The following is a 12,361-nucleotide window of genomic DNA, read 5'->3' as shown; positions in this document are numbered from 1 at the left end:
CCATTAAATATTCTTCAAGTTGGAATGAGTAAAAATAAGACAGAATGAGAGAAACTTGATGATAGTTTTGTAAAAATATTTTATGTAACAATTCAAAAGTCATAACACACAGCAAAAGACATTCAAATCAACGTGAGCGACCGGGGTGTGTCCTGCAAGCCCCAAGCATCCATCAAGTCCTCCACCGTGTAAACAGTGTTGAAAAGAAGCTGCTGTGTGATTGGCTCTCCTTCCTCCTGATAGTCATCTGTATCTCCAGATTTTGCATTTTAGACATTCCTTATACAATACAATAAATTATAAAACCTAAAAATATGGAGGAGTTGACTTGTGGTAAACTTAACGTGAAGATTTTCAAGCATTCGGGACACACCCCAGGTATGGAGAGACCTCTTTGGCACATAACACAAATCATAAAACATGACTTAAAACAAACTGTAAACAAAACAAGTTATTACAAAATGCATTTTTTTTATACACAGACAGCATAAACAGATTAAAAAATAACAATAATCCTAAAAAACAGATTTGGCAAATGTGACCGTCCCCCAGCGATAACACTTGTCTCAGTCTGCAAGGCCTCCGTGCAAAACCGCGTCGTTGTGGTTAATGTTAGCGCACGCTGGGAGGTGGAGAGTGGAGGCAGCGGGGTCAAAAGTGAGAGGAGATGGGAGGGGGAGGGGGGAAGTTAAGGTTTCATTTTGAAGTCTGAACTGGTGTGAGTCCTGTTTGTTCTTTTGTGTCTCCGGTTTTAACTTTGTGTTCGTCCTCCTCTGGTATGTGTGACAGCTCTGTGGTTTACCAGCCAAAGTCTCTTTAGTGCAAATAGGCTGTCAGCCGCTGCCTCCTCGGAGGATGGAGGGTGGAGGGTGGAGGAGAAGGTCATTTTCGCGGTGGAGGCGAGGCTGTGTTTGGTTTGGCACCTGGTACCGGTCTATGAGAAAGAAAAGGGAAAAAAGAAGGCATTCTAGCTTAAGGTTATAGTGATACAGCATAATGAATGGCTGATATTTCACTTTAAAGAATAAAGCATGAAAAATGACTTTTTTTTTTTTCTGTCAACAAACCATGTGCAGACCCAAACCAACAACAAATGTATCTACTAACAGATATTGTGTGTGTATCCAAAGGCTGATAGATCTTATTCCTCTGTGTCATTGTTGCCCAAAAACTATTAAAAACACATCAATGAGCCACACTGTTGCATTGGGTGACATGTTCCTTTATTACCATGAACACACACACACACACACGGTCCTGCTGCCAGAAATACTCACTAGATCAGAGGCTCCCAACCCTCAGGATACCGGGCCTCGGAAAATTTGCTACGTGGCCGTGAGGGAATCATGATTCAGCTAAAAAAGCTGAATAATAATCAACATACGCTGTAACTTCATGGGCTGTTTTGGGGTAAATAGTGTGAACCCTGAGCAGTCTTTTTCATCACTTTAAAAGTCAAAATTCTGATAGCAAAACACAATTTGGGCTTTTTAACTTAGAATAATAAGCAAATCTATGAAGTTAATGGGGTTAAAGATCTCCTCCAGACATAAAAATACTTGACTAATATTTTGTGTCTAGTATGATTATTCCTCCTTAAAATCCTTAAAATGACATCTATACATTCTCCTCAGTGACAAATCCCAAATCTATGAATATGCCAACATTTGTTATATTGGACCACAATTGGCCCAAACTAGTTGTGATGTCACAAATCATGCTCATAGGTACACGCCTTAAACTGAGTTTTAAGATGAGCACAGAGAAACTTTCCTCCTTCAGCAGGATGAATGTGAAAACAAACGCTGCACATACATCATTCTGCACAGAGAAGAGAACAACATCCAACTGAAAGAACAAGAAGAAAAACACATTGTTGAGTGGAGGGGACTTTTCATAGAAAGTCAAATTTATAAGATAGTTTGTAAGCCCAAAGTCTGACTTGGAATATTGATTTACTATCTCAAAGTAGTATTGCATAATTTCGACTTGGTCAAAAATCAATCTTGAGGTTAGATTTCAATTTATCTTAGTCAGAGGTTGATTTATGACTTCTGAAATACTTTATTGTGACACAATCATCACTGTTGCAAAGCTGAATGTTCCCTGTTACAATAAAGTGTAATGATTTCTGTAGCCACAACATGTCTCCTCTCACTGCCTGAATGCTGTCTCCTGCTGACTCCTCTGCAGTTCTCCTGAATACTGGCTGAGAAAAGGATTGATTTGCTAAGTTACGAAAATTTATAAATAGCTTTTACCCCTCGCCCTAGGAGTCAGACAAAAAATGCATCACCCTGAGAATTTCTGGTCAGTTAGGAGTGATTTCCTCATCTGAGAAGCTTGATAAATACGGCCTCTGATGTCAGATCAGATCTTGGCATTGCCAATACTGCGGTCAGAGAACCAGATGTAGAGACATTCAGATCCATCTGCTGGACTACACCAGCAGAGGGATCATAAAACCTAAAGAACAATCACCTCCAGCTCTCCCGCCTGACTTTTACTACGTTGACAGATAAACCGCATGGAACAAAAAGCATGACTCTGCATCTGAAGACGGTAAGCACAAGCCTCCGCAATAGGGGCAGTCACTTATAAAAAATGAAAATTTAATTGCTGATAAAGAAGCGAGTCAATGCATTGCATGGTTTGTAAACTCGGAGAGTTTATGTGCCTGGACCCACACCCGCTCTGAACAGAAAACAGCGTGAAATAAAAAAGGAATACTGTGAGGCAGTATTTTTCACAGATACAGCTCCTCCCTGGAACCTTTACAGGAATCATAAAAGGTTCTTGCAAACAGCATTGAAATCTAGAAAAATAGGGGGAAAAAACAACAAACAATAGCTGTTTTATGAACACAACTTTTCTCATTAGAAGTCTTTTAGATTTGCATTAAGAAAAGTAACATCCCCCCCGAGGTCAAGTGAATTCAGAGTAGTCACAAACAAGTGTTAAGTGATGTTTTCACAGGAGTGTAATGCTGTAAAACCTGTTGTTCAATACAATATATTTGGTACAACGGCCTTGAGTGGGTGGAGGACATAATGTGTTACACTTCTATAGAAATGCACTCCTCCAGTTCTGTCAGTGTTTGTGTACGAATGGCAGCAGATAAAAATCAGGAGAACCATTCAAAAGAAAATAATCAATTAATAATTATAACATCTGAAACAAAAGAAAAGCACAGATTAAGAAAACAACTACACAGTCTCTCTAAGTGTGTTTCAAGAAATGATTTAAACCATTAAAGTGAATCAGTTCCTCAGGCGACTTGTTCTGGTTGTTAGTGGTAGAGCTGTGATGATTAAGTAACCTTTGATCTTGAGTCTAGACTGAGGACAAAATGCTTTTGTCTTAGCTTCAAACAGAGAACAGAACTAATCAGAAGGACAGAAGTTTAGTCAGACAACCTTGAGTTGTCTGACTAAACAAAGAAGATTCTTCCAGTCTTGGACAGTCACGGCTCACTATTATGGTTTGATGAGTTTGACACCCCCATCATCAAAACACCAAATGATGAATGGAGGAATGCCCTGGAAGGGCTGCTCGTGTGTCTACATTTTTTATTATCAACTCAGTGTGAAATGTGGCTTTTGTGTGAAAATGTTTTTGCTAATCTGATTGGTAGAAACATGCTAACACCAACATATAAGGCTGTTTGGGAAGCAATATAACAACATCAACCAAAAAAAACTGAAGCCATCAGGAGAGAAGACTCCATAAAAGCTCATCAAATGGGCTGTTGTATTGTCAGCTACAGGTAAGTACTGCTGTTCTCTTTCAGATATGTTTTTAGCTGATATTTGTTTATAAGTATGCTGAATCAGCTATTAGCAGCTCCTGTTTGCAGAGTAGCAATGGATGTACAGACAACTATCACTGGATTATTTTGATACTGAATAAAACTTCAAAATGTGATGATTCACAGGGAAGTTCTGCAGCCTCTTTATTCTCTGATTTCTAAGTGGGTATATGGAGATTTATCAGCAATGGACATCAGAGATAATGATATCCTGCTCAGATTTGACTGAATTATGAGTCCAAGAAGGAGGACGATTTGAGTCTTCCTCACCTTACACGGTATCTTCACTTCACCTTAAACTCTCCTCCCCCTGCAAGGCTTTTGGCTTTCTCTTTTGCCTTTGTCGTGCTGTCCATGTCTATTACACACCAGTCATTTCCCCAAGGCTAAAATGCTATCCAGAGTTCAATTACTGAGGAGCACAGTGAATATTTCATCTCCCACATCCCCCTGTAAAGTTAATCCCATCTGAATGGAGCTTTTGATTGGTGACATTATGTGACTACATCTGCTTTTCGTTTCCCATGAATGTGTTTAACACCACCTATTGCATTAATGATGAGACATAATGATTATAATAATAAAATATTATACTTTTATGAGTAATATTTTGAGTAACTACATTACTGCCTGATAATTTATTGAAGTTTTCCTTTAAATCAAGTTCAGTGATCATTTTAGTCAATGACTGGGCCAACACAATCCAGTCTTTGAGGTGGGACCATGTACACTGTACACACCAACACTCCCAAGCAAGCCTCAACAGTCTTCACAAATTCAGTCCTTCAAAGCTGATCACCTACAGTAAATCATTAAAAACAGGCGTTCAGCTCCTCTCTGTTAGAGGTTAGCCTTTCTTACCTGAGCATCCATGACTACACTACACAATATCTGTGTGCGTCCGTGTTGTGCGTTTGCCTACCTGAGAACTCTGAGAGGCGGGATGGCTGAGACTTTGCCCACAGGTTTGGGTCCTACTGCTGGGGGCATCATGACCAGCAGGCCAGGAGAGGGTTTGGAAGCGGGGGTCCGGGCTGGACTCACTGTGGGGGAGGCTCCTCTGGCTGGGCTGAGCGGGAGAGGCCTCTGAGGAGGGAAGGGGGATGATCTGGGCTCAGACACTAACTAAACAAGAGAAACAGAAATATGGATTATTGACATTTTGCATATCACTCAGATGAAAATGGACATCAAGACACACCATCCAGGGTAGATGTCAACTTAGCCTTAGCAACAAAGAATTCTTATTCACTCATTTTTTCAAACTGCAATTAAATGGCTGAGTAAAGTGTCTGAAGAAGTGAAAAAGCAAAAGTTTAAAAAGCAAAAAGGAGGAAAATGGTATCTTTTCCAAATTGGATCAAAGCCAACATGGTGCACAACACATAAAACCCTGGCACATGGACACAGCAGGCAGGAGAATTCCATTCCAGTTTCTGTACTGGAGAGAATCCAGTTTGTCTCCTGAATCTGTTCGGCTAGCTGATAAGAGCAACGTCCCACTTCACACAGGTAGTAGATTAAAAATCACCACAACAACCCAGCTCTGAGATCAAATCACAAAGTATACTCACATGAAATATTGGATATTTGACACAAACAAGAAAAAGCAATATGGCATTCAAAACTTGATCTAATTTAATAGCACTTTACACTTCACAGGGACGTACTGATGAGAGCAGTTTTGGTGGATAAATCGATAAGAAAGCAATCAGATACAAACATACAGCATTTATTATTTCTTCGGGGTTCATAAAAAAAAAAATCTCTGCAATTCATCTAAGAAATACTCTGATACAGACAGTTCAACAGTTTCTCTCATCAACTCTGTATTCGCGAGGCCTCTTCATTACATTTACAAATTAGTCATTTAGCTGCAGTCAGAAGCAGTATGAAGTTCTGCACTAACTGGTGCTGGCTGAATGAATATATATATATATACATGTATACTGAGGTACTTGTGAGACCTACATTGAAGAAAAAATGACATTCCACATTCATTTTTACAGATATCTTCAGGTTCATAATTTAGTTAAGAAGGTACTTGTTCCCTTCCTGTCTCAACCTACACATGGTTGGAAAGAGGAATTTTTAGACTGGGACCCTCTACCGTGAGGCCTGATATCCAGACTTTACAGTTCAATTCAAGAAAAGGTCTCTCCTTCTCTGAATCACCTTAGGAAGCAATGAGCTAAACACTTAGGTACTTAAATGTCTGATAAAATATGACTGTCTGCAGAATTCACTCATCATCCCTATGCATTAGACATGTTTTTTTTTGCTGTTAAAGTAAACTAGCTAAGATTTACTTTAGCTACTCCCTCTGTCATCAAGATGAAGCCACTCTGTATCATATGTTTTGGAGCCATCTAATTCTGCTACCATTCTGATCTGCCATCTTTGGAACATTTTCTAATATCTGTGATAAGGTGATATGAACAGACATAGGAATCACATTATTTGGAGTAGCTTCTGGAGTGTTTGCTCTTACAGGTGCATAGTGTGATGCCGAAGCCTTTAGGTGCTGATTCACTGGAAATCTGCCAAACCACGATTACACTCTAAATGGTTGCTACTTAAAACTTAAATACTCCACAGGGGCTCAGCCTACAGATTCTTTAAAGTCTGGAAGCCTTTTCCTAGAATCCCACTTTGAACAAAACTTTGTATCAAAACATTTAGTTTAGTTTCTCTTGACCCCTTTTCCAACCCGCGCCTATTTGTGCATTGGGATTATTGTATCTTGTTGAGCTATTGTGTTGTGTGTTGTGATTTCTGTCATGTTGTGACAAGTAAATACATATGTTAGAAAAGTTCAATAAAAAGGTTCAAAAATAAAAAATAAGAGCAACATTGAAACATTTATCATAAACAATGAAACTAAGCTTTAATTATACAATACAGGCCTGCTTCCACATGTTTCATGATGGCGAGACCCAATCCAGTATGAACTGCACTCTCAAAATGTTTTACAGATGTTGGTTCCATGTAAGGACGGATTTAAGTAAAAAATGTACACTGACCCTCTGCCAGAAATCACTAGCAAAGAACTGAAGTTGTCCGAGCTGATTACTGATTACATTATTGTTTATAATTCAGGATTTGATTGATTGGAATCTTAGTCAGGCCTTTCTTGAATAAGAGATTTAAAGCCACTGTGTAGAATATAAAAATTTCCAACTCTAGTGCCCCCCTGTGGCAGCATCAAAAACACACACTGTAGCAGACAGCCTACCTTAGTGTGGTATAGTAGCACTGTGAATTAATTAACTAGTAGACAGTCCAATAGTCTGTGGCTGGACAAATGGGGGTGGTGGTTCCTATTTTTAAAGAAGAGATGGATGGTGTGCTCCAATTATAGAGGTATCACATTGCTCAGCTTCCCTGGGAAGGCTTATGACAAGGTGCTGGAAAGGAGACTTTGACCGATTGTCAAATTTAGGAGGACCAATGCAAATTCCCTCCAAGTCATGAAACAGTGGACCAGCTCTTCACCCTTGCAAAGATACAAGAGGGTTCATTATAGTTTGCCCATCGAGACTACATGTGTTGAGGGTGGAGGGTGCTGTAGGTACTGGGGCCACAGGTGCAAGCCATCCAGTCCTTATATAACTGGAACAAAAGTGTCCGTATTCTTGGCAGGAAGTCAAGCATGAAAAGGTTGCTGTACCTTGTCATTGATTGTCTTTGTGACTGGAGAGTGTCCAGTATGATGGCCTCGGGATTGCATCTCTAATAATGTGGTTCTGCTGACTCTACCTGTAAATTCCAGTGTGCACTGGAACTGTTCGCAGTGTAAATGGGTTAGGATAAAGGTCAGCACCTCCAAATCTGAGGCCATGGTACTCTGCTGGAAAGTGGTGGATTGCTCACTGTGGGTTGGGACAGAGTTGCTGCCCAAAGCGAAGGCGTTAAGGTATTTCACTTGTTCACAAGTAAGGGTAAGATAGAACAAGTGATTATCTCCATGAAGAGGGAGCTGATCCTGTTTCCAACTATCCTCTATGGTAATGAGCTTTGGGTAATGACCAAAAGGCTGCCAAAATGAGTTTCCATCACAGGGTGGCTGGGCTAAACTTTCAAGATAAGGTAAGGAGCTAAAACATTTGGAAAGAGCTCAGAGCAGAATTGCTGCTCCTCCATGTTGAAAGGAGCCAGCTGAGGGACTTTGGGCATCTGATTACAATGTGTCCTGGACATCTTCCTTTAGTGGTTGGCTCTTTGCCTGGATGCCGCTTCACATCCCTTGGGTCAGTTCTGACTGACTAAGCTTTTACATTATGTGGTTTGAGTTTTAGGTTACAAGTGGTACAATTCAAATATAATTGATTAGGGTTCAGAAAATAGTTAAAAAGGGCCTTACCAGTGGAGAACGTGTTGGGTTGAGGGGCAGGGGTTTCTTGGGTGGGCTGAGTCTCTGTAGGGTTGGGGGGGATTTAGGTGGGGCTGTTGGAGGCTTGCCAGCTGGCAGAGGTGGGCGAACCACCTTGAGGTCGCGGGAACCACCCTTGGGCGACGGGGCTGGTCTCAGAGGTCGCACAATGTTGACTGGCTGGGTGCCATTGGGAGCAGGGCCTGGTCTGAGAGGAAGAACCTCTTTGCTGGTGTGAGGAAGCTAGGATAAAAAAAAGACAATGACACAGTTATAAATTATGGAAAAAAATCTTAAAATAACAAGAATAATAATAAGAAAAATGTCTGACCTAATGTTTCTCAAATCTCAAAGCCCAAAAAAGCCAGTCTACAGGCAATTGGATGACTACTTCTAATTGCTGGATCTCCAGCACAGCCCCAAGCTGGTTTCAGTCTTTTTTTCATCTCAGTTCAAAGCTTCTCATCTCAAAGAACAAACATTTGATATGGAATGGCTCTATCCTAGGTCCACTACTTTTCAGTCTTTATATTACCATTGGGGGTCATCATCTGTGAGCATAGTATTGATTTCCACTGCTATATAGATGACACCAAATTCTATATAGCTGTTTATCCTGATGGCCTGAGCCCCTTTCACTCCGTACTTCATATTTGCCACCAACTGATGGATGACACAAAATGTACTACTCTTATCACATTTCACCTTAGGAAAGAAATGTGAGTGTTAACATAGACTCTGATCTAACCTTAATATTGACAAGGCCAGACCTTTTCTTTCTCACAGATATACAGAGAAGGTAGCACATGTTCCTATTAAAAGCAGGTTTGTCTAGTGAAATGCATTGTTTACATATTTTCCAAAAAAGTCTATACAGTTTCTAAAGAACACTGCTGCAACAAACTGGAAGAAAGAAAAGAGCTCACATCACTCCTGTTCGAATTGCTATTAATGGTATGGTTTAATCACATATTATCTCATACTATTGCTTCCTGGTTAAATTTATTCAGAGAAATTGCAGGATGAAAAACCATACAACTCATAGGGACTTTATATTCTAGTATTTTCTGCAAGACTTCACATACAATTTCCCAAAACACAGCTACTTTCTATCGTGTGGGAGCAATCAACAGTTGGTGTCATAGAAATATTAAGCTCTTTCTGCCGTTTATCTTCTATATATTTAGTTGAGTGTTTATCATTTATCGTCAATGTCAGTAGTTACTCTTAAAGTACAGCACCATGAGGTGCATTATGTGTATAAAAGATGCTATATGAATACTGTTTATTATTATTATTTCTATTATGACTCATTTATTCTCTTCCTTTTTTTATTCTTCTTGCCTTCTTTCGTACTCCTCATATCTCTTTCTTGCCAATGACAAATGTATCCTAACCCTGAGCTGCTAACCCATCCAATTAAATAAATGCTATAAAAACAGGGAAATAATGACATGATGAAATGCTGCTGAAAGCACAGTAAACCAGAGCATAGGAGTGTTATGAAAGTGGGAGGGGGAAGACTCTAAGTGGTCAAACAATATAACAAGCTGCTGTAAAATGAGGCCATTTAATATGAAGGTCAACCTCATGGACGGTCCATTATTCACTAAAACACAGCAAGAGAAGCAGTCACCAATCCCTTCTCAATTCCTCCCTTTCTTCCTTCCCACCCACACACTCAACTCACCCCCTTGTGGCCGCTGGCTTTGTTGATTGGTCCGACCACCTTCAGGTGAAAGGCAGGATTCAGATGGCCATTCTTCCCTTTCTCCGCCGATGCCTCCGTCCTAGCAGAGAAATGAGGACAGACAGAAAATAAACTAGAGTCTGACGCCTGAAAGCTGCCCTGCTTCATCACTCTTCTCAATCTGGCATTGATTTTATGGCCCCGGGTGGGAAAAGAGACAGTAGAGAAGTCAACATGAGGTTTCTCATCTAACATGATGTGAAAGGAAATGAGGAGGTGAAGGATAAACCAAATGTTTCAGCTCAGTGTCTTGGGGGCTGCTTTCTGATGAGGCTGTCAAGTTGAACTGAGTGGACTAGTCCCTCAGCAGCTTTTTACAGGGCATGCACATATCCACACACAGACACACGCATGCACACACGCGCACACGCACGCACACACACGCACACACACACACACACCTGCATAAACACATGTACCAAGATCAAGCCTAGTTTTATCTATGGTATCATACACTGGAATTCACATGACTGTATCAGCTAATAAATATTGGGTGATGTAATTATTTGTCAAAATGTGAAAATATTACATCTGTATAACTGAGACAAACTGTAACTGAAAAATTGTTTCCTTAAATGAAAGTTCAGCATTTTTGGAAATACACTTATTCACTTTCCTTCTGAGAGTTGAGATGAGTAGATGGAGATCAATCTCATGTGTGTGTTAAGCACAGACATGGAGTCAGGATGTCGCTAGCCTAGCTTAGCATAAAGCCTGGATGGAGGAAGAAAAAGCTTACCTGGCTCTGCCAAAACTGAAAAAAACACCGTGCAGCACATCTAAAGCTCACTAATTAACATGTATTTAAAAACATCTAGCTCTTCAGCTGCTAAATAATAAAATAGGTTTGTTCACTAGTTCCTAGTCGGTTTATCAGAGCTTTTTTGCTGAGAACAGCTGCCTGCTGCTGCTTGAAAAGAGGTTGATGAGAGTTTGTAGTCCAAAAAACCAAAACAATGAGCTCAAAGGGGCTAAAAAGCCTCACTGAGCTGCAGAGTTGGTGATAATTTTTTGAGTGTTTTTTAGTGTAAACAAGGTCCACACACTAACTTTTTCCAGAGCTTTCAACTACATTTCAAGGCCTTACTCAGTGAATGAAGGATTCACAGAAAGCTGATGTCCAGAGGCATCCAAGTGGGACTCTTAAGTGGCCGGACTGTCACAACATCTAACCAGAGTACTATTCAACACCTTAAGATTTATGCTGGTTCACCCTAAAGATGAGAAAACCCCTGACAGGAAAGCTGGAGTGGTGTATGACATCATCTTTTGTTTGCTAAAACCATTTTTTTTTTATTATCTTGAAGACTCAACTGTTTAAATCTCTGTTTGCTAGCAAGCAGCCTTCTTCTTCCCCGGACTTTTGCTAGTGCATTGTTAAGTTTCTTGGCACATTATCATCACCAAGTTTCAATCAGTAGAACAGCGTGAAAAGATCGTCAGGCATGTGTATCGTGTCACCCACATGTTCTTGTGTGTATATGCGTGTCTTTGTGTGTATGAGAGCAGAGCAGGAGATACAAACAAAACGGGGATCATTGCTCCATAGCACCACTAGTGGTCAAAATCTCCACAAGATACCTTTAAGTTGATATGTATATAGTCCATCCTCCTTACGTTTGCAGACACATGCAATCCATTACAACGACACAGCTAACTACAGTCTCCAAAATGAGTTAATTCAACTACTCTCTGGCATTATCAACAAAACCTGACTCTTCACAAAGAAAGGATTTATCACAGGGCTGTTGTATTGGATTGAATTAGACTTTAGAGGTGTACTTAAATAAACTGGTAACTCAGTGTATGTACATACTGCAGGCTCTTAGCTGATTAGAAGGCTCTTCATGCATACTGGATGTATATATGCTTGGAAAGGTATTTAATCAGCTGAAGCCACCCGCTGGCCCGCTGTTGAACTGTAAATGAACCCAAACTATTGGCCATGGAACAAAACCAAAGAAGCAGAGGGTTTTCATTGCAGCTGGTGCCGTTAAGAGTCTTTTTAATCATCGTAGTGGCTCAATTTCCCATATCGTTAGCCATTCATTCAGTTGTCTCCTCTCTGTCTCACTTTAGCAGCAGTTACCGTAAAATCCTGCGGAGGCCCAATATCACTAGTATTTAGCCTTTCTCTCTGTCTTCATTTGGAAGGTCAGGCTCCTTAAAAGGCTGGATTGTCTCCAGACACATTTCTCTTCTGTAAATCACTGTGGAAGACTTGAGTATTTTCAGAGGCACTTACTCAGCTAGTGTTATGACTAGGCTGTCTCTCTGGGTGAGGTATATGGAAGCGCTCATAAAGGAAGCTCTGGGGTTTATGAGGACATGGATTTTGTTTGGTTCTGATGGAGGTGAGCTGCAGCACAAAATGCTTCTATTTATGCTGATGTAGAGATGGAACGTTCCGGTATACACATCGATCTGCTTG

The 12,361-nt window shown here is 40.4% G+C and overlaps 1 protein-coding gene across 1 annotated transcript in view; it reads right to left on the bottom strand.

Annotated features, from left to right (window-relative positions):
- Positions 1–62: 62 nt before the first annotated feature.
- The window catches only part of adam19a (ADAM metallopeptidase domain 19a), a 196,099-nt gene continuing 183,800 nt past the window's right edge, over positions 63–12,361 (bottom strand). Inside the window, exons 20-23 of the mRNA XM_042400718.1 lie at positions 9,871–9,970; positions 8,172–8,423; positions 4,731–4,933; positions 63–934 (exon numbers count right to left, since the gene is read on the bottom strand). Of these exons, the coding sequence (XP_042256652.1) occupies positions 883–934; positions 4,731–4,933; positions 8,172–8,423; positions 9,871–9,970 (607 nt within the window). The 3' untranslated portion in view covers positions 63–882. The remainder of the gene's footprint in view (positions 935–4,730; positions 4,934–8,171; positions 8,424–9,870; positions 9,971–12,361) is intronic.

Source organism: Thunnus maccoyii, chromosome 22 (assembly GCF_910596095.1).
Source record: "Thunnus maccoyii chromosome 22, fThuMac1.1, whole genome shotgun sequence".
Taxonomy (NCBI): Eukaryota; Metazoa; Chordata; class Actinopteri; order Scombriformes; family Scombridae; genus Thunnus; species Thunnus maccoyii.
The sequence above is the reverse complement of the archived record's forward strand: the minus strand, read 5'-3'. Positions and strand labels throughout refer to the sequence as shown.